The following is a 27940-nucleotide window of genomic DNA, read 5'->3' as shown; positions in this document are numbered from 1 at the left end:
CTCCCGAAATCAACATGTTGTAAATCATTTATACTTCAGAATTCATATATAACAGTGCATGATTTATTTAATAAGGAAAATTTAGGTATGTCATAAAAGAATAAAATATACATAGATACTATAGGGTGAGTGAAACTTAATATAAAATCAATGTGTTGTTTCCTATTTTATAACTTTGCTCTCAAAGAATTATATTACCATACAGTATGTTTCTAACTAGAAGAACTGCATATCATCACAGGTAAGTTTCAAAAAAAAAATGCAACATTTCCAATACTGTGTTACCTAGTTCTAAAGATTAGTAATGCAAACACTGAAAAACTATTCACATAAATAACAGGAGCACCAAGAGTTTTGTTATGAACTGTCTTGAAAATTATGTCCCTCCATTCTTTGAACGACTTCAGAATAATGTGCTACATAAATATGCCATTCTCACAGCAATCTGTTATCAAAAGTTACTGTCTTTAAAGGTCTGTCACCTGAAAAAAAAATCACAGTTCATCTTTGGATTTTTTTAAAACAAAGAATTACAAATCATCTGAGTTACAAGGACTTTCTAACTAAGTCACCTCTACTTATCCACCCCCAGCCAATGCACCATGGGAAGAATGGGAGTGGGTGAAAGGTGTCCATTTCTTCTGTAAAATAAAAGTCAGGAAATTGTGAAAAGTGTGGCAAGAAAGAGGATCTGTCAACTAAAAACAATACCTTGTTAGGAAGACCAGTTTTAGAAAACTAGAGTACACAAAGGTGGAAATTTATCACCTCCAAACTCTGTCATGTAGCCCTTGGGAAGTTTTCACGAATGTATGATGCTGAAAGTAGCCTAGTTTGAAGGCTACTGGCTTAGGCTGTTCTACTGAGGTTTTCTGCTACTGCTTGCTAATTGGTTTCCTAGTAACAGTAACTCTCATCTGAGATGATGCCAAGTTCATCAATGGTCACTAAAGGAATATGGAACTGCAAGCTTTAGCTTAGTAATATTCCATGAGATGGAATAAACTATGAAAAGGGGAAGGAGCGATGGCACTCTTTTCTGTTATATTTTTTAGGCTTACTCATCTGTAAAATCAGTTAGAGGACAGATGAAGCTCCGCTCTCAATAACACAAATGAGAAAGCAAGAGTTGTCATCCGTGTCATCATTCTCAATGGTCGTATCTATAGTCAGGGAGGTGGCCCCACCACCTGGAGGATTCACAGGCCTTGTGTGTGGAACCTTCCTTTCTTTGTGTAACACAAAAAGATATCTCAAAATTCATCTTGAATTTTTAAATCAGAGAAAAATAAATAAAACCCAGGGGGGATGGAATCACCAGTGCAACTATTAATTGATATCACTTACTGTTATCTTGAGATGAAATTTGAAGAAATTAGTTTAAAATCCACTCTGGCAGATATGTGTGTCTCTAAATTTGGAACTTTCATTTAAGAACTTATTAAAAAGAAATAATTAACTAATTTAAAGCCTGCCATGGAGAAAGGAGCCTTCCTGGATCTTAAAAAAAAAAGAAAGAAACCCACAAAATTTCCCAAGGGAATTCCTTAGCCAATCCTAGTGCCTTAAATTGCCCTGGGTGGGAGGGGTATACCAGCCAGGGCCACCCTGTGGTAGGGAACATTATTCTTGGCAAAGACATGCTTACAAGAGGGGGCCAGTGGGAGCTAAAACCAGCCCATCCACCCTCCAAGCCATGTACCCTGGCTGGAGGAGGCATCCGTGATGAGCTGGCAACAAGTTTTATTGCTGTTGTCTTAATTTACACAATGACTCTCCTCTTCCTCTGTGGTTGCCCCTGTGGTACCTGTTTCTTTCCAGCTGAATGGATTAGACACAGGTGTCCCATTAAATGGCAGAAAGGAAGATGAAAGAACTTGGAACGAATAACACATGTCATATTGGTAAAAGATTGCTGTTCTTATTTTGATGTTTCACTCAGAAAGGCAATTAAGGCTGTCGCAGAGGTTACTGAGTCATCAGGTCATAGGTGAACCATACATTCAATCCAGCCCTTCCCTGCCTGCCCTCCACATGTGACCAAGGATCTAGTTTCCTCCATTATCCACTGTCCTTTTTTTTTTCTTTCTAACACCTATTCACCACCCTTCACCCCACCCCCTCCCAATTACTTGGAGTAGTAGTGTACCCAGCATTGCAGTCAGAGCTGGAGAATATTTATGTAGCTAGGAATGGTCACATGACTCAGGTCTCTCAATGAGATTTAACTGGAATTCTTTGGGAAACCTCTTTAAAGATGCTAACTCAGCTAGCATGGAGAAAGCAATGGCACCCCACTCTAGTACTCTTGCCTGGAAGGTCCCATGGATGGAGGAGTCTGGTGGGCTGCAGTCCATGGGGTCGCTGGGAGTTGGACACGACTGAGTGACTTTACTTTGACTTTTTGCTTTCATGCATTGGAGAAGGAAATGGCAACCCACTCCAGTATTCTTGCCTGGAGAATCCCAGGGATGGAGGAGCCTGGTGGGCTGCCATCTATGGGGTCGCACAGAGTCGGACACGACTGAAGACTTAGCAGCAGCAGCAGCAGCTAGCATGAACCTGCTTTATTCCCTTTCTTTGAGTTTCCCTTTTCTTGCCTAAAATTCCATGTGCTGACTGGATCCAAAATGACTACCTGGAAAATCATGGTGACCTTAAGGATGAAGCCACTCATTAAGGAAGGCAGATCAATCAGACAAGATATCTGGACTATTAATGACATCATGGCACTACCACACCAGCTCTGGACGGCCTGCCTACCGACATTACACTTTTCTTTTTTTCCAGATGTATTACCAGCTTGTGGGATCTTAGTTTTCCAATTAGGGACTGAATCCTCACCCTCTGCAGTGAAAGCTCAGAGTCCTAACCACTGGACCACCAGGAATTCCACTACACTTTCTTTTAAACAAGAAATAAAAGAAAACCCTAAGCAGTTCCAGTCACTCTTTTTTTTTTTTTCTGGTTTCCATTACTATCAAGATCACCGGGAGAAATACCAACAACCTGAGATGAGCAGATGATGCTACTCTAATGACAGAAAGTGAAGAGGAATTTAAAAGCCTCTTGATGCAGGTGAAAGAGGAGAGTGAAAAAGCTGGCTTAAAACTCAACATTCAAAAAAGTAAGATCATGGCATCTGGTCCCATCATTTCATGGCAAATAGAATAGGGAAAAGTGGAAACTGGCAGATTTTATTTTGGGGGGCTCTAATATCATTGCGGACAGTGACAGCACCCATGAAATTAAAAGACACTTGCTCCTTGGAAGGAAAGTTATGACAAACCTAGACAGCATACTAAAAAGCAGAGATATCACTTTGCCAACAAAGGTCCGCATAGTCATGGCTTTTTCAGCAGTCATGCACAGATGTGAGAGTTGGACTATAAAAAAGGGTGAGCACCAATGAATTGATGCTTTTGAATTGTGGTGCTGGAGAAGGCTCTTGAGAATCCCTTGCACAGGAAGGAAATCAAACCAGTCAATCCTAAAGGAAATCAACCCTAAATATTCATTGGAAAGATATTCATTGGTGTCGAAGCTGAAGCTCCAATTCTTTGACCACCTGATGTGAAGAGCTGACTCTTCGGGAAAGACCCTGATGCTGGGAAGGATTAGGGGCAAGAGGAGAAGGCGCAACAGAGGATGAGATGGTTGGATAGCATCACTGACTCAATGGACATGAGTTTGAGCAAACTCCAGTAGTTGGTGACGGACAGGGAAGCCTGACGTGCTGCAGTCCATGGGATCGCAAAAAGTCGGACATGACTGAGCAACTGAACTGAACTGAATGCAATTTCCAACAGTATGTCAGGTACAGAAAGGCTCAGCTGTGTAGAGGCTCTTCTTAGTTTATAAAGAAATTATCTTCTTTCTCATGACTTCGTTTTTAAATAGGAAAGTTGAGAAGATAGCTCACAGCTATGAAAAGCAGAGACCAGGGACACTTCAGCCCATGACTAACCTACACTCTCCACTGCAAAGGAGTGATCTGCAGAAACCAAGGCAGAGACCATGCACACAGGCAAGGGTGTGTCTGGCCCTAAATGCTCGTGCCCAGGACAGGCTTCCTGAGCTTTGACAAGAGTTTGCGGGACAAGCAAACAGAAAGCAAAAGAAACAAGAAAGCATATGCATTAGGGGTTATTCCATGAAAAGTGGTGGAGGCATGAGGGAAAGAGGCTGAGAAGATGCAACAGAATGGAGACCAAAATGGTCCAGGCTCAGTGCCAGGAAGAAGGGTGTGATACAGAAGGCAATTTCTAGGCTTCAGATCTGATGGTCATGTATCCGAATTACCTAGGGACAGAATCACAGAACAGTCCTTGCTGACCGGCAATCAAGGCCACAAGGGCTCAGTAAAGAATTGCAGTCATGAGAAGAAGCCAGTGAGCAGGAATTTGTAGCAAAATAGGAGAAGGAAATGGCAACCCACTCCAGTGTTCTTGCCTGGAGAATCCCAGGGACGGGGGAGCCTGGTGGGCTGCCATCTATGGGGTTGCATAGAGTCGGACACCACTGAAGCGACTTAGCAGCAGCAGCAGCAGCAAGTGGGTAGGATGTGGAGAACCAGGGTTGACAAAACTGGCTGGAGATGCCAAGAAATGCTGAGTCTGCCCAAACACTCCACCTTCCTAGGCTCCATTCAGCCTCAGGCCTTCTTCAGCTTCCTGGCCCCACACAGCCACCTGGCCACCAGGCCCAGAAGCTTCCCACAGAGCCACATGGTGCCCAGGGTGACCACCAGAAGGAACAAGAAGACGTCCAGTAGGTACTGCTCATACCACGGCTGCTGGAAGGCATGGGGCTTGAGGTGGGCTGCACCCCCTGTCTGAAGGATGTGGTTAATCCAGCCCACCAGCCGCTGGGCAGGGGTCAGGGGCTGCGAGCGTCTGATGATGCTGGCGGCCTCTGCGGCAGATTTGTACCTGTCATCAGAGACAGAGGGGAGTTGTTAACTCAAGTGGTCTCAGAATTCTTAGAGATCTTGTATCACACACACATGCACACACACACTTTCTACCATAGGCACAAAAGACTTCCTTTTAAGGAAAAGTTGTTGACCTGGGCTTACCATTGTCTAGTTGGGTCTCTTTTAAAAGTTCAAACAAATATATGCATGCAAAGATCCATGCTTGGTGCTGGAAGTGCTAAACTACAAAAAAGTGACTACGTCTATAAGGACTAGTCTCTCCCACAAGGAGGTTCATGATATATACTAAAGAAACCATTATATTTATTGAGTGTCTACTTTGTGCTGGTGTGTGGGCTAGATAATACATATGACTCTGAGAACCACAGTCCAGGAAGACACCTGCATTTCCCTGCTTCTTTCAAAGCATCATGTTGACCAGCACTGGCTTCATGGGCTGTAAGCCTGCCTATTTCCAGAGGGATTCACCTTAAAGTGAAGTTGCTCAGTCGTATCTGATTCTTTGCGACCCGTGGACTGTACCCACCAAACTCCTCCGTCCACGGGATTCTCCAGGCAAGAATACTGGAGTGGGTTGCCATTCACCCTTAAATCAGCCTTATTGCTTAGTCACTAAGTCAGGTCTGACTTTTTGTGACCCCATGGACCGCTGCCTGCCAGGCTCTTCTGTCCATGGGATTTCCTGCAAGAATACTAGAGTGGGTTGCCACTTCCTTCTCCAGATTTTTTCCAACCCAGGGATCTAACCTGGGTCTCCCTGGGGTTGAACCTGGGTCTCCTACATTGCAGGCAGATTCTTTACCACTGAGCCACCTGCTGCTGCTGCTGCTAACTCGCTTCAGTCGTGTCGGACTCTGTGCGACCCGATAGACAGCAGCCCACCAGGCTCCCCTGTCCCTAGGATTCTCCAGGCAAGAACACTGGAGTGGGTTGCCATTTCCTTCTCCAATGCATGAAAGTGAAAAGTGAAAGTGAAGTCACTTAGTCGTGTCCAATTCTTAGCGACCCCATGGACTGCAGCCTACCAGGCTCCTCTGTCCATGGGATTTTCCAGGCAAGAGTACTGGACTGGGTGGCCATTGCCTTCTCCACTGAGCCACCTAGGAAGCCCTTTTAAATCAGGGCTTGATTTAATTGTCTGCTGTCACCTTCTTAAAATCCTTACACATTATGACAAGGGGCTCCACATTTCCATTTCACATAAGGGCACATGAATTCTGTGGCCACCCCTGATGTCCAATGTCTGTGGACCATCCCAGCCCAGATGACTGCTTCATAGGGCCGATGGATCATGCATATTTGGGTCTAAGTCTTTGAAAATATAATGAAACTTACAAATCCATACATCAGGAAATGAACATTTTAAACACATAAGATACGAAATATATATAAAGTTTCTGGGTTATCTGATCCCCAGAGTTTAACAACTTTGCTGGGGTTGGCATTACATGTGATGTGGTTATTATTCAGTCATCTAACAAAACTACTTACAGGTCTCCTATGTGCCATAATGTTGTACAGTAATGCAAAGTCTTGAGATATGCTTCAAGTGTGTGTCCCTGAAGCTGAAAGTTTTTCAGTCTTTCTTCATTATAAGAAAGAAAATATTTTTTTTTTCTCCTCACACATGAGATTATTGCACTGGTTGGAAAGTTTCTTAAGAGATGAATGGATCCCTTTGTATTGATTCACTTCACAGAAATACATTCAGACTTACTTTGTGGCAGACCCTGAGCTGGACCCTGAGGACATAGCAAGAGACTCATGGTGTTATGCTGGAAGAGTTTACTCTCTATCTTCTTGTGTGGGGTGCATGCATGCATGGAAGGTCACTTCAGGCGTGTCTGACTCTTTTAAACCCATGGACTGTAGCCCAGCAGGCTACTCTGTCCATGGAATTCTCCAGGCAAGAATACTTGAGTGGGTTGCTATGCTCTCCTCCAGAGGATCTTCCTGACCTAGGGATCAAACCCAAATCTCTTATATCTCCTGCATTGGCGGGTGGGTTCTTTTTCACTATCGCCACCTGAGAAGCCCTTCATGTAGGGACAGGCAATAAATTAAAACATAAAGAAATGAGGTGATCACAGATTCTGACATACATCAAGAAAAAAATAATGTGTTACGATTGGGGTGGAAAAAAGAGGAAGCTTTGAGACTATCAGAGAAAGGTCTCTCTGAGCAGCTGACATTGGGATGAGACCTCAATGTCATGAAGGAGCCAGTCTTGTGAAGAGAAGGGAAGGAGTGTTCTAGGGAGAAGCACAGGCAAGGGGCCTGAGGTGGGGAACAGTGTAGGATACCGGGAATAGAAAGGCAACCTCCTGCCTCAGTTGGAATTCTACTACAAGCACCTCCACAATAGAAGACTTCTCAAAGACAGACTGTGTCAATAGTTCCAGTTCCTCACAGCTAGAAGGTAGAAAACCAACATCTAACCTAAATTGCCTTAGTCTTCTTCTCAGAGGAAATAAGTCAGCTATTACCATCATACACATATGATTTCATGTCCTGGAAGTTTCAGCTTTTACTGCAAAAAGACCCACATGGTGCCCATCATGGTTTATGTCTTCACTCATCATAAGCAACCACAAGCCCAGAGAACTGCACACCTCTTGTCCTCTATGACTTGCTTCATCTTCAGAGCCAGTGTCTCAGCCTTGATCTGCTTTAATTGGATAGAGACACCGAACTTTTTGGCTTTAACTCGGAGCAGGTTTTCATGTTGGTCTCCAAAGAGGGGAATCCCCACCATGGGCACACCATGTTGGATGGCCTCCATGATACTATTCATCCCACCATGGCTGACAAAGAGGCGGATGCGAGGGTGCCCTGTTGTAAATAAGAAAGAAAGCAGGACATCTCAGGATGAAAGTTTTCAGGACAACAAGGAAAGCAGAAAAGGCAGAAGATACCAATGGGAACTCAAGGAGTGTTGGAGCCATTGTAAAGATGATTTTGCTTGCTACACATTCAAGGATTTCAAACCTTGCCTTTGTAGAGACTCCTTAACTCGGTCATAACTGGGGGAAGACTCAGAACCCAGGGAATTCTATAGAGATTAGTGCTAGTGCTAATCAAGGCAACTATCCCATCTATCCATCCATCCATCCAACATTCCATCTATTCTTCTCTCTATCCCCTCAAGTCTCTTCTTCTCTCATCTGTTTTCTCTTTATGTTTCCCTATGTCTATCTTTGTCTTGCTTCTTTTCCTTGAGAAAACCTCTCTCACCCACCAAATAATAGCCCTCTCCTATAAATTCCTGGCACATTCATTGACATTGCAAGTCATATAACACTCATAAAACTTATACAGTATGTATTGTGCTCTTTTAATATATAAGAAACCTCCCTGAAATAAGAGACTGGACTCTGCCCATCAGTATTTGCAGTTTTAGCCTTTGCATCCCATCCTTATGTAGCAATAACTAAAGTGATTATTGATAATGAAGAGTTCATCTCAGCCTGTGCTGGTCTACTGGGATGCACATCAGAGCTTCCTCATTTCTTCTTTGAAATGAGAATCATGTCCCACACCCAAGATATAAAGAAATACATTTGCAGACACAGAAATAATAATATGTTTTTTTTTAATTCTACAGATTACTTTATTATGATCTTGGTTATAAGCCTCTGATCCAGTCAGTGGCTATGGCAGTGAGTGGTGTCTAAGAAGCAGTGCTAGCCATAGAGATACCCATTGGGGGTGAGGAAATTCTCTGGTATCAGAAACTCAGTGTGTCAAGTAACTGGCTAGGCGGTTGCTCAGCTTGGGACTCAGATATATTTGCATCAATGTTGTGAATCTATGAATTGCTTAGACCTTAGTAGCTAAGGAAGATATCTCTGTGTATGTGTGTGTGTGTGTGTGTGTGTGTATGTGAATGTGTAAGGGAACATAAGTGAACAGGTGCTCTTGAAGCCACTGAAGACAGTGGCAGTGTATCTCCTGGTATGTGTTCTCAGAGTTCACAGATTGTTTAGGATTATTTTGTGGTGATCTTGTTCAAGACCAAAGGAATTAGGTGAACGTGACTTCAGTGGTTTCAGACATGAGGTCTGAGATAGAAAAGAATGAAGGGCAGATAGCTGTTTTGGCATCTGAGCTCATTATAGCCTGATTCCCCAAGGGCTCCAACTCACTGCTCCATTCCTGTCATCTAAAGACTTACCTTGTGCTGATGAAATAATCCAGCTAGAGATCAGAAGCCCAATGATCCCCAAGACATGTAAATGAGAAGAAAAAAGCAATCCTGGCAGTCCTTACCCAGAAGGTCATTCTGAGGAAGCCAGTGCACAATTTTCACATTTGGGGCCAATTTGATGTCTTTGGGCCAATGAGAAGGATTATACTTCCATATCACCCCTTGAGGGAGATGAGCAAAGGCAGCATTCATCTCTTTGAGAACCTCCTGGGACCGAATGAAACTCACCATGGACCCCAGGCTTACAAGGACAAAACCAGAGTCTCCAAATTTGGTGATGAAATTCTCAAATTCCTAGAGATAAATAAGGAAGGAAAGAGAAGAAAAATGTTCACAAAAGACTAGATGGTCATGAAATGAAGTCGGTTATTCACTGAACACACTTTCCTGTCCTTCTTGGAGTTCATTGTCCTGAGACAGCTCAGCACTCTCAATTGTGCTCATGCCCACTGTGTTGGTGGGAACATCTTTCATTTTTGAAACCTTGACCCTACTGTCAAGGCAATCATAGATACTCTACTCATTGTAGGTCCATGAAGATATGGCTGCTTGGGTGTTTTCCAAAGCCGGACCAGAAGTGGAATGTAAGGAAGGACCTCATAGGGAGTCAGGGTCCAGCAGAGGGAGGTGGGCTATCTGGAGGGTAGATGGAGAAGCTGAGAAGAAATGGAGGCAGAATGGGGAGGTGTCTGCCCACCCATACCCCATCCACCATTCCTCTGATATCCCATGATGTTCTTAGTCACTGATTTTTGCAGTTTATCTCCTATCTCAGTGATTCACCCACATGACTGCACATTATATTCACATGGGAAGATTTTTTAAAAGTAGCAATGCCACATCAAGTCTCAGGCCTCAGCAGTTCTTTTCTTCAAATCCCCGAGGCATTTCTGAAAAACTGTTCTGATCTAATGCTGTCATCTTGGTTTTAACACGTTTTGTCAATTCTTCCAAATATTTCTTTGGACCCTGACTCTCTCTGGATTTCTTGTGGCTCCCCCAACCCCAGATCCTAGTTGTTATTGCTCAGTCTCTCAGTTGTGCCTGACTCTTTTCGACCCCATGGACTGCAGCATACCAGCCTTCCCTGTCCTTCACCATCTCCCAGAGTTTGCTCAAACACATGTCCATTGACTTGGTGATGCCATCCAACCACCTCATCCATCTCATCCAGCTCCTAGACCTTCACCCTATTGGGCTGATTTCATTTAGCATAACATTGCCTGATCTATTGCTTCAGAGGACCACTTTGACAACAGTTTTGTCATTCTGTTATAATTAAAAAGCAATGTAAAATCATTATATAAAAACTGGAAAAAAAAAACTGGAAAATGCAAAGGAGAAAAATTTTTGAAAAAGTTACTGTTATCTCACAATCCTTCCTCCCATCAAACTCCTGCTTAACAATTCCCTTCTGCGGTCTTGTGGCCAGGGCTGACCCACCCTCCTATCCAGTGAAACTTCCTGCAGTCTGGCCTGGGCATCTTTGTGCAACTGCATCTTCCTCTTTCTGGTCCAGCTGGTGTCATCCAGGGAACCCAGAGACATCTCACTTCATCTTCCCACTTTGGGCCTCCTGTTCTCTCTACCTGGGAACATCTTCCCTCCCAGCTTCATTCCTAAAAAATTCTTCCACCGACTCAAAACCCACATAGCCCAAGGATCATTCCCCAACTCTTCCTGCTCACCTGATACAAGTTCAGTAGGGGATGGATAGATAGCTTCATTCCTGAAAGGCCCAGGCCAAATCAGGACTCTCTCTGGCTTTAAAATGAATGACAGTGGGACAGCCACTTATACCACCAGAGGTCTGTCCCCTTCTATAAAGATGGAGGTCATGGGACTTCCCTGGTGGTCCAGCAGTTAAGAATCCACCTTGCAATACAGGGGACATGGGTTCAATTCCTGGTCAGGAAACTAAGATTCCACATGCTGCAGAGCAACTAACCCACACTCTGCAACTACTGATCCCGAGTGCTTTGGAGCCTGTGTGCCACAACTAGAGAGTCTGTGTGCCACAAAGAAAGATCCTACATGATGCAGTGAAGATCCTGCATGCTGCAACTAAGACCCAACTCAGCCAAATAGATAAACAAATATTCAAATTTAAAAAAAATTAAAATGGAGGTCATCATACCTCCTTCTAGGTGGCAAGAGATTATATAAGATAAATTCCATAAAATTGCAAGCCTGTGCTGTTAGATGATAAGCAACTCATTCATCTTAAAGTGTTAGTCACTCAGTCATGCCCGACTCTTTGTGACCCCATGGACTGTAGCCTGACAGGCTCTTCTGTCCTTGGAATTTTCCAGGCAAGAATACTGGAGCGGGTTACCATTTCCTTCTCCAGAGACTGAACCCGGGTCTCCTGCATTGCAAGCAAATTCTTTACCATCTGGTCTTAACTCCCCTCCATTTTGAAAACTTGTACAGCAGTGGTTCTGAGTCGATGCAGTCAGACTGATTGGGCAGCTTTTATAACTTACACTTCCCAGGCTTAACCCCACATCAATCAAATCAGGAGGTGTAGGCAGAGTTAGGGACCAGGGCACTACTGTCTCAGGATGCTGGCAATGAAGCCTGCATTCTCACTATCAGTCCCACACACCACCTCTGTAAGTCTTGCTGTTTTGTGTTTCCATGTGAGTAACTCATCCCCTTCATGATTCTTGCATGTGACAGATGCTCACTACATGCTTACAGAAAACATGAGCATAGAAAATTAAAATGGAAACTTCAAGTTACTAAAAGTCTTTTTCTACCAGCGCCAGGACTAAGGTGAGGCAAGAGAAGACCTTGGGTATAGTATTTAAGGAGGTCAATCGCAGGGTTGTATAAGTCTTAACTCTGTACTTTCATGATACTGAAAGTGAGTCTTTCCTTTCAAAGGGTCCCCTGGAGCCTCACTTGCCTCACCTTATGCACTCCCAGGATCCCAGTGACAGGGTGGCTACCAGCTCTGCACTGAGGACTTCTGCATGGGTCCTCACCCTCAGCATTTACTTACTTGTGGTACTGGTTTAACAGGTTTGGACATTAAACCTCCAATACACACAGTGTTGGGAAGCAGGGGCCGAGCAAAATCAAAGGCAAAGTCGGTGTTAACAAACCACAGCTCTGCTTTTGTTAGAAGATGAGACAAAACTGGCCTAGAGTCGTCCGGGAAATGCTCCTTGATGGTGTCATCATATGCAGACTGGATTTTCCACTGCTTCTTGAAGAACTCAAAGAACATCAGGAAGTTCTTTACTCGGCCCCAGAAGTCCATCTGGTCCGTTAACAAGGAGTAGAACACTGGCACATAAGACAGAGGGCTTGGTAGCCCAAAGTCCACGGTGCCCAGTGCGGAAGGGAGAATGGCCACAAATGGCTTCCCAAGCTTCTCAGCAACCAAGAAAGGACAGTAGTCAAACATTTCCACTATCACCAGGTCGAAGTTCTCATTCTTTAAAGACTTCATGACATCCTTTCTCCTTAGCAAATGACTGCAGTGATGCCCTAGTAGTTCCATAATATTTAAAAAGTGTTCAAATTTGCATCTGCAAGAAAAATAAATAAATGATAAATATTTGTTGAAAGTGTTTATATCACAATACATAAAAGAACCTTGGTCCATCAACAGATGAATGGATAAAGAAGACATGGTATACATATACAGTGGAATATTACTCAGCTATAAAAAAGAATGAAATAATGTCATTTGCAGCTACACGTATGGAACTTGAGATTATCACACTAAATGAAGTAAGTCAGAGAGAGAAAGACAAATACCATATGACATCATTTTATATGTAATCTTAGAAAATAATGCAAATGAGCCTATTTATAAACCAGAAATAGACTCACAGACATAGAAAACAAACATGGCTACCAAAAGGGGAAGGTATAAATTGGGAATTTGGGATTAACATATACACACTCGCTGGCTCGCTAAGTTGCTTCAGTCATATCCGACTCTGTGCAACCCTATGGACTGAACTGTAGCTCCTCCGTCCATGGGATTCTCCAGACAAGAATACTGGAGTGGGTTGCCATTTCCTTCTCCCATATGCACACTACTATATATAAAGTAGATAACCAACAAAGATCTACTGTAGAGCACAGGGAACTATATTCAATATCTTGTAATAACTTATAATGGAAAATAATCTGAAAAAGAATACGTGTGTGTGTGTGTGTGTGTGTGTGCAAGCATGCTAAGTCATTTCAGTCATGTCTGAATCTTTGTGACCCTATGACTGTAGCTGGCTAGGCTCCCCTGTTCATGGGATTCTCCAGGCAAGAATACTGGAGTGGGTTGCCATGCCCTCCCACAGGGGAGATTTCCCAACCCAGGGACTGAACCCAAGTCTCCTGCAACTCCTGCATTACAGACAGATTCTTTACCACTGAGCCACTGGGGAAACCTGTAAATGTGTGTAGGGCTCAGATGGTAAAACGTCTCAGATGGAAAATCCCAAGGACAGAGGAGCCTGGTAGGCTACAGTACATGGGGTCGCAAAGAGTAGGACACGACTGAGCGACTTCACTTCCTTACTTACTTATACATATATATACAGATATACATGTGTGTATATATATGAAGTGAATCACTTTGCTGTGCACCTGAAATACTGTAAATGAACTATATTTCAATTTTTAAAAAAGGATCTTGGGAATTCCCTGGTGGTCCAGTGGTTAAGAATCTGCCTTCCAGTGCAGGGGACTTGGGTTTGACCCCTGGTCAGGGAACTAAGAGCTCACATACTGTGGAGCAACTAAGCCTTCATGCCACAGCTACAGAAAAGCCCTCACACCACAGCAAAGACCCAGTGCGGCAAAAATTTAAAAAGTTGAATTAAAAAATCTTGGGCTACAAAGAAAATATTCCAGGTAAGTAAGCCCACACCCAGCAGCAGTCATCCCACTCCACCACCGTCCATACACGTTCCCTCAGTCAGTCCAGGCAGATGTTCTGCTCTTGAGAGTGTTCCGTTCCATCCCCTACTCCCTTTCCTCACTGCTACAAATCCCTAGAACTCTCCATGACACTTCTCAGACAGTAATTCCTGAAGTCCTTTGGCATAGATGAATTATGTTAATGGAAAAGGAATTCCCATCATTGGGACTTCTGCTCTGGCAGGCTTCTTTGACCACAGCAGGGCTCACAGGTCTCTTTCTACTTGATGAATTCTGTGACACTGTCCTTAATCTTTACTTACATACTGAACCTTTATGAGTGGTTTCTTTGTTTACTCAGCAAAACTGTGGGAATCACTTGATGACACAATCCCATAAATATTGACAATACACACTATTTTTTAAAATCACTGTGTATTCACATATGACAGATTTCCTCATCCAAGAGGTTATCAGATCATACTAGAACTCAAAATCTCAGTTAAAAATGGAAATTCTATCTTTCTATGTCCACAGTAAACAAAGGGAAAAGTCTGGTTTTGAAACACATGATTAGCCTTTCCAGTTCACTGCAGGCTAAGGGAGCCAGAGAAGAAAAGCTTACTGACGTGTAATTAAGACATCACCTATGGGGCTATCCTAGGAAGCTATCTTCTTGCCATGCTTTCCCACCACTGCCTAAACAGATTATGATTCTGTTTCCTCTTTGTACAATACCAAGGGAAGTAGGATATCCATCTACACTGAGATACCAGAGGTAACAAGTGCAAGGCCTTGAGACATCAGAAGCTTCCTGACTGCATGGACGACCAAGAGAATTGGTACCTTGGCATAGTTATAATTGTCTGCCACTGCACCACTCTGCCTCAGATAGAGATTTCCCAGAGATAAAGAAGTCATTAGCAATATGCAGATCTCTGTCCGATCTTTAGGGTTAACTTCAAGTCACAACAATGGAAGTGATTGGCTCACATCATCTTCTACTGTGTATTTTTTAAGATATAACAAAGAAGTGGTTACCAAAACTTTTGGATAACTTTAGTAATGTTATAAAAATTCCTAGAATGTAATTCATTAGTCATAATTAAAATTAAACTAACAAATAGGAAAAATATCAAGAATGCCTGGTTACTTATATCTGTCCTCAAAATATTAAAGTAGGGAGGAATAGACAAAGCATATACTTAAAATATATAACTAACACCACAAGATGATATAAACTAAGTATCAGTTGAGTAGATTAGATCAGACCTATACCAGAGGGCTTCCCTGGTGGCTCAGACGGTAAAGAATCTGCCTGCAATGCGGGAGACCCAGGTTCTATCCCTGGGTCAGGAAAATCCCCTGGAGAAGGAGATGGCAACCCACTACAGTATTCCTGCCTAGAAAATCCCATGGATGGAGGAACTTGGCAGGCTACAGTGCATGGGGTCACAAAGAGCAGACACTACTGACGGATTAATGCACATACCAGAGGGACCGTGGTCATCCAGTCTGAGTGAGGAAAAGAGGTTTTATGGAAATAGTCAGATTTGAGCAGTAGCTTGATTAGTAAATAGATTTTTAAGAATAAAATAGTAATTAACCTCTGTAATTAACCAAGATAGGCATGGATTTCTGTCTTTCTCCTTTAACATTAAGAGTAAGGAGTTATGTGTTCCTTTTCATGTCAGATGAAGCAAAAAGAGTCAGCTTCACGTCTTATTTTGCACAAGGTTGACTGCTTTTTAAAAGGACTTTACATGGCCAGATGCTAACTCCTACAAAAGCACTGTTTAAAAGACTTCTCCATTAATAAAAACATATGAGGAGAAAATGAAAAAATAAATAAAAATGTGTCTTTAATGTCCCTACCAACAGTGAGAGGTTGAGATACATATACTTCTGTGTTGGGGAAATTATAGACAAAGATTGTAAGTGAAGTATTATAAGGAAATCCCAGAAGAAACTATCTACCTCCCACTTGCTACAGGAATGTGTGTGTGTGTGTGTGTGTGTAATACCTTCATGCTTATAGCAGAAGAAAGGACACAGCAAGGAAAAGCCTTGAGTGGCTGGAATGGGTGATGTACTGTGAAACATCTATTTACCCGAATATCAGTATCATTCATCCATATCTCTGTCCCTCTGTCCATCCATCCAACCATCCTTTATCACATCCTCACTCTAAGCATCTATCCATTCACTTATATTACCAAAATTGTGACTCTTTAAAAAGCAGGGACATTACTTTGCCAACAAAGGTCCATCTAGTGAAAGCTATGGTTTTTCCAGTAATCATGTATGGATGTGAGAATTGGACTATAAAGAAAGATGAGGACCAAAGAATTGATGCTTTTGAACTGTGGTGTTGGAGAAGACTCTTGAGAGTCCCTTGGACTGCAAGGAGATCCAACCAGTCCATCCTAAAGGAAATCAGTCCTGAATATTCATTGGAAGGACAGATGTTGAAGCTGAAACTCCAATACTTTGGCCACCTGATACGAAGAGCTGACTCATTTGAGAAGACCCTGATGCCAGGAATGATTGAAGGTGGGGGGAGAAGGGGATAACAGAGGATGAGATGGTTGGATGGCATCACTGACTTGATAGACATGAGTTTGAGCAAGCTCCAGGAGTTGGTGATGGACAGGGAAGCCTGGCGTACTGCAGTCCATGTGGTCACAAAGAGTGAGACACGACTGAGCAACTGAACTCAACTGAACTGTGACTCTTTAGTTTGAATAATTAAAAAAATTACCTGCCCCCAAAAGTTTTCTCCATAAAGGAATGAAAAGACCTCTTAAATTCTTCATTACAGTCTTCAGGCAGAAACCAGTTAAAAACTTTGTATGATTTCTCCTCCTCTTTAAAACCTACAAAAACATCAATGGGTTAAACACACTAAATGTGTCACACAACATGTATTAACATTAGCATGATGATACTAACATTTGATTGTATCTTTGAATTATTTTTATGATGTTTGGTTGGTTTCTCATTCAATCTTGTATACTGAAAGTATTTCTTGAGGACCTTGCAACAATTTAGGAATGCTCTTTAGTTTAAAGTTATGAAAACTTCCATTTAAGCTTTAAGTAAATGTATCGCTGTCTGTCTCATTTTACTGCTGAGAAAACAAAGTTAATTAGTTTAAGATAATGTGTCAAGATTGGTTCCAGAGTCTCTGCTCATTCTGTTTTAGAAAAATTCATCTTCATGATTTAAAGTGATATATACAAATAGTTTTGTGATTCAGTAGTCTTCTGTACTTCTACTTACTAACTTGGTTTCTCTCCCAATTACCCAGGTGTAATCAAAAGTCTGAGTTCGTTTCTAATGTTTGATGCTGGTGGGCTTCCGTCCCTATCTCCATTTCCGGGGCAAACTGGTTAGAAAGGTGCATGCTCCCTCTCGTGGCCCTAAGTGGAAGTTTCAAACCATGCAAGTCAGGTCAATGAGGGGTAATCCTCACCACATACCACCCCCTCCGCCCCCACTCACAATAAAAACTCAAGCTAATCATCCCTCCGTACACTGGATGGACATTTTTCAGGTACTTGGGAACCTGTCCCATTCTTTCAAAAAGGCCTTATTATTTGAGTAATAAATCTTTCACACTCTCTTAATGCTTGCATGCCTACATCAGTCATGACATCTAACTAAATTGTAAGATTTGAGAACAGATAATGCACAGTCCCACATATTACAGCTTCCATACTCAGTAAAATGATTGACTTTATCCAAGGATCTACTGGAAAATACTTAGCAGTCATAGATTTGGCTAATATGTTCTGCTCAGTACCTCTTTAAGCAGACCCTCGCCTATAGTTTGCCTCCTTGTGGCTCAGCTGGTAAAGAATCCGCCTGCAAGGCAGGAGACCTGAGTTCAGTCCCTGAGTTGGGAAGATTCCCTGGAGAAGGGAAAGGCTACCCACTCCAGTATTCTGGCCTAGGGAATTCCATGGACTGTATAGTCCATGGGGTCTCAAAGAGTTGGACAGGACTAAGTGACTTTCACTTTCACTTACTTTCACTGGAAAAGGCACAATATAGCTCTGACTGGTTGTCAATGGATACTTCAACAGCTCTACCAGTGGCCACAATCTTTGCTGGCAAAATATTAACTACATCCAACTTCCCCTAGGATCATAGGTATTACATTACATTGAGGATATCCTCCTCCAAGGTGATTTGTTCCACACACTCATTCAAGACAGAAATGTTCTCAAAGCAGCTCACACAAAGGGATGCGCCATCGCCCCCACACAAAGCTCAAGACCCCATGAAAGTAAAAGTGTTTAGTCACTCAGTTGTGTCCTACTCTTTGCAACTCCATGGACTATAGCCCACCAGACTCCACTGTCCATGGAATTCTCCAGGCAGGAATACTGGACTGGGTTGCCATTCCCTTTTCCAGGGGATCTTCCTGACCTGGGGATTGAACCCAGGACTCCTGCATTACAGGCAGACTCTTTGCTGTCTGTGCCACCAGGGATGCCCCCAACGCCACCCCATACCTAAGTTAAATTTCTCAGAAGGATTTGGTTGGTCTAAAACTTTTCTATCACTCACATGGTAAAGAAACAACTAATGATACCACAATATTTCAATGGCTCCAACATCTTTTAGGCCTTTTTACATTCTGTAGACAACATATTTCTAATTTATATGTTTTACTTAAGTTCATGTGTGCTTAAAATCAGCCCACTTCGGATAGAGGCCCAAATAAGAAAAGCTCTAGGACTTCCCTGATGCTCCAGGGGCTAAGAATCCACCTGCCAATGCAGGGGACACAGGTTTGGTCCCTGGTCCAGGAAGATTCCATGTGCCACAGGGCAACTCAGCTGGTGTTCCACAACTACTGAAGCCTGTGTGCCCTAGAGCCAGTGTTCAGCAACAACAGAAGCCACCACAATGAAAAGCCTGCACACGGCAATGAAGAACAGCTCCAGCTTGCTGCAACTAGAGAAAGCCCACGTGCTGCTCTAGAATCCATCCAAATTATAATGCAATGGCTACTGCAATTAGTGGCCCTCAAAGTTGGCTTTAGCAAACTACTCTCCTGCCTTTAGGAGGGATCTAACCTCCTATGGTGACTGTAATAGCTTCCTAGGGCTGCTGTAAAATTCACTGCAAACCTAGAGGCAAAAAACAACATTTATTATCTTATAGTGTAGAAATCCAAAATGGGCCTTATTGGAGTAAAAGCAAGACATGGGCAGGCTTGCATTCTTTCTGGAGACTTAAGTGGACAATCTTTTTCTTGCCTCTTCCAGCTTTCAGTGGCTGCCTGCATTCCTGGGCTCATGGCCTCCTTCCAATTGACAATTATATCACTCTGACTTTTCCTTCCTCTATCACATTCTTTCTGTTACTCTCTTGTTAATTTCTTTCATTTAGAAGAACTCTAGTAATCACACTGACCCCACCTGGATAGTCTAGGATAATCTCCCCATCTCAAGACCCTTATGTTAATCACATCTGCAAAGTCCCTTTATCACATAAGGTAGCATATTCACTGGTTCCAAGAATTAGAACAGGGATACCTTTAGGGGGACATAGTCTGCCTATTATATCCTGTTCTCTGCACCTCAAAACTCAAGCATATTGCACAGACAAAATGTATTCACCCCATCCCAGCATTCCAAAAAGTCTTAAACTGTTACATCATCAATCCATAGTTCAAAATCTCATCTAAATATCATTAGCTCAAATTTCCCAAATTATAGCATCCAAATAATTTAATAAGTATGGGTGAGAATCAGGGTATGATCCATCCAGAGGTAGAATTTATATCTGTGGACCTATGAAATTAGGGAACAGGTTTTCTGCTTCCAAGAAACAGTAACAGGGCAGATATAAGACATGGGTTACTGATCTTTATTAATCTAGGTGCAACAATTTGGAAGGGAAACATCAGTCACTGGTCATAAGAAACTTTGACATCCAAGTGGGCAAATAGTATTAGATTTCAAGAACTGGAAACAATTTTCTGTGATCTGAAACTCAGCCCTGTGAGACTGAAGTTCTAACTTCTAATTCTTCACCCTCAGAATTCTCCTTTGTTCTCCATAAAATATCATGAATTTTCAGCTGAATAGTTTATCAGCTTGTTTCTTCCTCTGTGGGAGTTCAAAGGCTTCATTTCCTCTCATCCTTTCCCTGTCTCTTTCATCCCATACTAGCCATGTTTCTTATGATATAAAAATCTCAAGTATTGTGGATCTCCTGGTTATGTCATGGGAGTTACCTCCATTAGACAAGAGGCTGCTCCACAAATCTTTAAAAATATCCTCATCTCCACTTTTGGCTTCTGCCAATGTGTCTGAGGGCTTCCTTGATGGCTCAGATGGTAAAGAATCTGCCTGCAATGTGGGAGACCTGGGTTCAATCCCTGGGTTGGGAAGATCCCCTGGAGGAGGGCACGGCAACTCACTTCAATATTCTTGCCTGGAGAAGCCCCAAGGACAGAGGAGCCTGGTGGGCTACAATCCATGGGGTCGCAAAGAGCTGGACATGACTGAGCGACTAAGCACAGCACACAACATGTCTGAAGGGATCCATGAGTCACACGCCTCATCTTCAAGAAGCTCTCTGTGAGGATTTCGGAGATCAAGATGGTGGAATAGGAGGACGCTGAGCTTACCTCCCATGATGAACACATCAAAGATATATCTACTGGTGGAGCAAGTTTCACTCAAAGCAAACAGAAGACTGGCAGAAAGACTTCTACAACCACGGCTGTAAGGGAAGACCACATGGAGCCACATAGGAAGAAAGAAGCAGCAATCGAGTCAAGACCCACTCCTCCAAACAGGGGACACAGAAGAGGAGGGGGATATCACAGTCTTGGAAATCCTCCATAGGGGTGAAGGGCTCCAGTCACATATTGGCCAACCCAAGCCTGGAGTCCAAAGCAGGAAGATGAATCCCATTAGCTGGTTTTAAAACCAGTGGAAATTATCAAAGCCTGTAAGAGATCAAGATTCCTGAAAAGTGAGCATACACACTTACTTACTCCCAGGAACAAAGCAGAGGACCTGTGGCGGATTCATTTCGATATTTGGCAAAACTAATACAATATTGTAAAGTTTAAAAATAAAATAAAATTAAAAAAAAAAAAAAAAACGTGACAATGCTTGGGGACCTGGCTGCTGTCCTGAAACCACCCCAGTGTGCACCCTGGCCCACACTAGGCACCTGTTCCAAACCATCTTGCTCCAGTGCCGTCCCCACTAGAATGAAGGCTGCTGTCGTCAAGAAGTACGACAAGCAGAACTTCAAGCAGAACTTAGCGAGAACGAAGCTTCCTCAGACACAGCCCTGCATCTGAACAGAGCAAAGCAGCCATTGCTGGCGTGCAGGGAGGCAGTCCTCATTAGTAGATTTTTTAAAATCTGCATTTCCACTAACAGTCTGTCAAGGCAATCTAGGCTTTCTCTTTCATACGCCTCAATATTCTTTAGCCTCCATCAGTGACCCAATTGTGACTGCACACACTGATTGCAGCACGTGAATCCACACACGTGAGTATCAGGGATCTTTGCTTCTTTAGTGCCACTGATGTTATTTTTTTCACTAAAGTTTTTAATAAATAAGAAAGATGGTTAAGTATGTTCAAATTAGGAGTTAGTAAGTGGTTCATATATTTCAATGCACTGAGGTGAGCACCAGGTCAGAAATAATAACATAATCATGTATTTTCCTGATTTGCAGGTACCTAGCCTAGCTCTACTAATGAAGTGAAGAATGAAAATGCTGTTTCAAAGCCTCAGGAATGTCCATGATTAGGGAATATTGAAATAAATTCTAGACATTTAAACCTGAAACCTAAAAATAAAACTGAATGGATCCATAAACTCCCTAAATTGTTTGTAGACTTTAATGCACATATGTTTATTAAAGGGGTAGAACGTAATTTCAGTAGTTTCCCAAAACTTTGTGCAAAACTTATTTTTAATCTAAAATTTTGAATTAAATTAAATTAAAAAGAAATAAAGTTAACAATGGAAAGGTCTTCTGCTTTTGTGATTACATGGAAGGGCATTTACACTAACATTAGTGAGGTTCTGTCTTAGGTGTCCCCTTCAACATCTCACCTAGACTCCATAAATAGCTTTTACCGCTCTCTCTGTTTTGATTTTAGATCTCATACAAGTCATTCTCCATAAAGGAGTCAGGTAAATTTTCTAAAAATACATATCTTAACTCTGTAGCTCCCAAGTGTTTCACAAGTTTGAAGATCAAGGTCAAAAATATAAAATAAAATACATTTTGATTTAAATTAATTTAAATTTTTAATTAGGTTAAATTATAATTTTTAAAATTAAGTATTAATACACTACACCTATTTCATCAGATCTGCTGTCAAAAAAAGGTGCAAAAGGATATACATATAAAACATGTTCACTGAAAAATATAGAACTTAATCTAGAAAGTGATTAAAGTAGATTTAGATAGGGACTCAGATATTTGTACACCAAAGTTCATGACAGCATTATTCACATGTCCAAAAGGTGAAAACAATAGACATATCCATCAACAGATGAATAGATAAACAAAATACAGTATAGACATTCCATGGAATGTTATTCAATCTTAAAAAAGAAGAAAATGCTGATACATACTCCAACATGAATGAACCTAAAAGATATTATGCTACATGAAATACACAAGATACAAAAGGACAGTATTGTGTGATTTCACCTATATCGGGTATCTAGAATAGTCAAATTATTAGAGAAGTGAAGTAGAAATGTTTACCAGGGGCTGGGGAAATGGGTAATGAACGGTTATTTTTAATTGGTACAGAGTTCTAGTTTGTGATGATAAACAAATTTATGGAGGTGGATGGCAGAGACAGTTGCACAACCAGGAATGTACTGATGTCACTAAATCTCACTAATGTCACTAAACTCTACACAAAAACAGTTACAGTGGTCAATTTCATGTTCTGTATACTTACCACAATTAAAAAAAGAAATGCCAACAGAAAAAGAATTATTTTAATACGTTTGAACAATTGCAAAGCCTGAAGTCACCTTCTAAGTTTTATCATTTCTCATGATTTTGTTCTTTAGTGATTCCACTTAATACTGGATTTTCTGTTTTTAAATCAAGTCTGAGCAATACTTTAGATTGAGCAATCCAGAGTTTAAAGTCCTAAATCCACCCAACACTGTTATTAACCTGTCATGTAACTGTGAGAGAACCATTGAAGTTCTCAGGGTTGCTATTCCCTTTTCTGTCAACAGAGAGGAGTTGCTAAAATATAGGAGCCCATGGACGGAGGAGCCTGGTAGGCTGCAGTCCATGGGGTCGCTAGAGTCAGACAGGACTGAGCGACTTAACTTTCACTTTTCACTTTCATACATTGGAGAAGGAAATGGCAACGCACTCCAGTGTTCTTGCCTGGAGAATCCCAGGGACGGGAAGCCTGGTGGGCTGCCATCCATGGGGTTGCACAGAGTCAGACACAACTGAAGCGACTTAGCAGCAGCAGCAGCTCATTAGAGCTAAATTCTTTGGATTTAGGCCTCTTCTGTGTCAACATGCACAAATTCATGGGCAGTCACTGATTCTCAAGAAAACAAGATCACCTTAACGGTAGAGTCTGATCTTAGCTGCATAAATAAGGAACCCCTTGAGAAAGCTTCCTTAAATTTCAGATAAGTCATCTATGCCATAGAAAAAGAAAAGTGATCTTTACCTATTAGAAATCTTATATGTCAGTAACACATCTGTTCAACAGGTTTTCAAGCCAAGTTATAAAGTGGTATCAAAAAGTCTGCAAACAATAAATGCTGCAGAGGGTGTGGAGAAAAAGGAACCCTCTTACACTGTTGGTGGGAATGCAAACTAGTACAGCCACTACGGAGAACAGTGTGGAGATTCCTTAAAAAACTGGAAATAGAACTGCCATATGACCCAGCAATCCCACTGCTGGGCATAAACACCGAGGAAACCAGAATTGAAAGAGACATGTGTACCCCAATGTTCACTGCGGCACTGCTTACAATAGCCAGGATGTGGAAGCAACCTAGATGTCCATCAGCAGACGAATGGATAAGAAAGCTGTGGTACGTATACACAATGGAATATTACTCAGCTATTAAAATGAATGCATTTGAATCAGTTCTAATGAGGTGGATGAAACTGAAGTCTATTATACAGAGCGAAGTAAGTCAGAAAGAAAAATACCAGTACAATATATTAACACATATATATGGAATTTAGAAAGATGGTTATGATGACCCTATATGCGAGACAGCAAAAGAGACACAGATGTAAAGAACAGACTTTTGGACTGTGGGAGAAGGCGAGGGTGGGATGATCTGAGAGAATAGCATTGAAACATGTATATTATCATGTGTGAAATAGATCATCAGTCCAGGTTCAATGCATGATACAGGGTGCTCAATGCTGGTGCACTGGGATGACCCTGAGGGATGGGATGGGGAGGGAAGTGGGAGTGAGGTTCAGGATGGGGAACACATGTACACCCACGGCTGATTCATGTGAATGTATGGCAAAAACCACCACAATATTGTAAAGTAATTAGCCTCCAATTAAAAAAAAAAAGTAGTATTTACCAACATGGTTTGTGGGAATGTGTGGAGGGTTTGCTTGAGATGCAGAAGTCAGGTAAGGGAGGACAGGGCTTCCCAGGTGGTGCTAGTGGTAAAGAACCTGCCTTCCAATGCAGGAGATAAAAGAGATGTGGGTTCAATCCCTGGATCAGAAAGATCCTGTAGAGTAGGAAATGGCAACCCATTCCAGTATTCTTACCTGGAGGATCCCATAGACAGAGGAGCCTGACAGGCTACAGTCCATGGGGTCACAAAGAATCAGACACAACTGAAGTGACTTAACACAAGGGAAGAGTACATAAGACCACAGAACATGGAGTTTCATGCTCATGCTAAGTTGCTTCAGTCGTGTCTGACTCTTTGCGACCCCATGGACTGTTGCCCGCCAGGCTCCTCTGACCACGGACTTTTCCAGGCAAGAATATTGGAGTGGTTTGCCATTTCCTACTCCAGGGGATCATCCCAACCCAGGAATCAAACCCACATCTCTTATATCTCCTGCATTGTCGGGCGGGTTGTTTACCACTGAGCCATCTGGGAAGCCCATACAGAGTCCTGGTGAACAGAGCCAAGAAGCTTTCCTATAGCTTACATAGACACACACACACACACACTTTTCCTTCTTTTAATCCAATTAGATTTAAAGAAACTATCTGAAAAGCCCTTCTATGCAAAAAGCATTAGTTTCTTTCCAGGAATATAGGAAATCAAGGATTAGTGGGGAAAATTTTTTTTAATAATTAATGGGTAAAGGTACCTGGTAGCAATAAATTTCCCTTTTGGAGAAGCATGGTGACATTATGACCATGATCTTGAAGAATCTGAGAGATCTGATGCATCAGTAGAAAATGGCTTCCACCTAGGAACAAAACACAAGTTCATTCTTATCATGATGAGAATCGAAATTCTACAATTGATGGGCTGATAAATCCAGGAAAGGAGGGGTAGGGAAGCAGAGAGGTGATTGGGAGTGGAGGAAATGAGTGTCATCAGTCATCTCTCCATCTCATTTTGAGTATGTCCAACTTGCCCCCAACCCCTTTCCCCCCCCACCCCGCCCCCCAGAGCCTGCTGGCCCAGCTCCTTGACAAGTGGCAAACCTCCATCAGAGATTTCCTCTTGTGACTCTGGTCTCCATGTCAGTGTGATAAGCTTCTCAGTGCTTAGGTCCTAAGGAGTTCCTGATCTTAAGGTACACACTGCCTTTTAGCCAGGGGCATAGGAAGACACCATATTCTGAAGAAATAACTGCACTGGTAGAAATCTTGGCACAGTGCCACGCATGTGAATGTGAAGAGTTCCTAATGGACAATCCATCAGAGCTCTTTCTGGGATTCTTCTCTTTGGAAATGTATGCTGGAGTAGGAGCGAGAACTATGGGAGTTTGAATGTGAGTCCAGGAAGCAACCACTGCAGCAGAGGGATGTGCAGCCATCAGTTAGAGTCAAAGTGGTTGAGATTTGAATATAATTAGCAGGAAGTTTCTCAGTGGAGGCCTAAATGTTTCACACCCATCAGGACTTGGGGTGGACTTGTGGGATAACTGTGGGATGGCCTGCAGAATCTTATATGCATGAGAGACTGGAACACTGTCCATCCAAGGACAGTCTTGGTATCCTAAGGAAAGAGAAGTTTAATCCCTGGGAGAGGTTCGAGGTCCATCACACTAAGTTCTTCTCTTAGAACCTGCACCAATACAGGGACCCTGCTTGAATCTAAGGGGCTCAGCAGTAGAGAAAGCCAATCAGAAGAGGAGTTAGTGGCAAATGGCAAATGTTTGGAGACTAAGGTTAGAAGGACACGGTGCTAGATTAATAGTGTGAACCTATTTCTCAATTTTTTTTAAACACAAACTTGTACAGTCTGACATAACAGGAAATGATAAGTACAAATCTCCCACACCTCTTGCCCACGTGTTAATCCCTAGACCTGGGAGAAAGGGCAAGATGAAGGGCAACCACACACGCGCCCATTCATGGAGGGTCCTGGGGAGCCCCAGTGCGTTCTGGGCTTCCAGCCCCTCACAAACCACACCAGCTCCCTCCCAGAGTCCGAGGCTAGAGAAGAGTGTACTCTTAGCAGGGTGAGAAAGCTGTCTTGCATTATCATTACAAACAACCAATAAGAAAAAAGATTTCAAATAGAGACAAAGAGTGATTTTTAAAACTCCCCACTGAAAAATGAGTGACAATGGAAGCTTGAAGAAGATGGTCCAGGGATAGGAACTCCTGGGTAAATATCTGGTATGTTCCATTAGGAGCTTCTGTTTGCTCTTGCAATAGATGCCTCGCTTTCCTGACCCTTAATTTCCTGCTCAGGAAAACCTAGTGGGAACTCAATTAGATAATTTATGGTTCTTTCCAGCTCAAAGATTCTCAGTGAAATAATAAAGCCCACTGTGTGTTAAAATGAAGTCTTAGGAAACCCCCATCTGTGATTACCCCTGTATCCTGATATATTCCTCCGGGTAAAACACTCCATTCTTCTAATTATCGTTGTAATATGTTCTCTGCTCCACCCTGGCTCTCATGCAGCCTCAGAAAATTCTTAATATTACTGCTGCCCTCAGGGGCCCCTTTCCTTCCCCTCTACACACCCCCCCCCCATACACACACACACGCCCACCTCCCTGCAAACCACTAGTTAGCCACAGTCCTTACTGTGTGCCCTCCAGATGTTTAGTGAGAGCCTCTGAATATCCAGCTCACGCCCTGGAGGAGGCAGCCCTGGGCCTCCTGCACTGGGCTGGATCTCAAACTTCTAGTCCCAGCCCCATACCTGACCCACATGGATGGCTCCTACCTCTTCATCACCCAGCCAGGGTAAAAAACCTGCCTCGGACTGGAAAAACATGTGACTCTCTCACCAAGGGCTGTTTGCCTGTCTCTGGATCTTCAGTCAAGCACTTACCCACCAGGGACACAGTTAGGATTTTGGCAGCCTCTGAAAACAGGAGCCCAGGCAGTATAAATCCAAATAGAAGCAGTGCCTGCTGCCCTGCCATCCTGGCTCCTGTAGAGGCTACAGAGCCGAGCCCTGTGCCCTCGCACCCAGACCTGGAGTACACGTAGGCAGGGAAGGAAAGGCGCTGGCTGGGAGCTTGGTGAGAGATGAGGTATCCCTTTTTCTTCCTTTCTGTTGGTCACCTCTTGCTCTCTGACCTCTCCTCCCTCTGTGAGTAAACCATTAGCCTGTCCTCACCCTCCCTAACCTTGGCCAGCAGAAGGAGGGGTTAGTGAGCTAATCCAGTGCTGTCCACATCATCTCCACCCTCCCTGCCAGGAAAACACTCTGAACCAGTAATGGTCGAGATGTTTAGAGAGCAAG

The 27940-nt window shown here is 42.7% G+C and overlaps 1 protein-coding gene across 1 annotated transcript; it reads right to left on the bottom strand.

Annotated features, from left to right (window-relative positions):
- Positions 1 to 41: 41 nt before the first annotated feature.
- On the bottom strand, positions 42 to 27777 carry LOC109575032 (UDP-glucuronosyltransferase 3A1). Its single transcript, XM_019983104.2, has 7 exons — positions 27524 to 27777; positions 25371 to 25472; positions 16783 to 16897; positions 12151 to 12682; positions 9206 to 9437; positions 7549 to 7768; positions 42 to 4931 (listed from the first exon to the last, which is right to left on the bottom strand). The coding sequence occupies exons 1-7, from the start codon at positions 27615 to 27617 to the stop codon at positions 4655 to 4657; spliced, it is 1572 nt and encodes a 523-aa protein (XP_019838663.1). The 5' UTR covers positions 27618 to 27777; the 3' UTR covers positions 42 to 4654.
- Between the last annotated feature and the right edge of the window lie 163 nt (positions 27778 to 27940).

Source organism: Bos indicus, chromosome 20 (genome assembly GCF_029378745.1).
Source record: "Bos indicus isolate NIAB-ARS_2022 breed Sahiwal x Tharparkar chromosome 20, NIAB-ARS_B.indTharparkar_mat_pri_1.0, whole genome shotgun sequence".
Taxonomy (NCBI): domain Eukaryota; kingdom Metazoa; phylum Chordata; class Mammalia; order Artiodactyla; family Bovidae; genus Bos; species Bos indicus.
The sequence above is the reverse complement of the archived record's forward strand: the minus strand, read 5'-3'. Positions and strand labels throughout refer to the sequence as shown.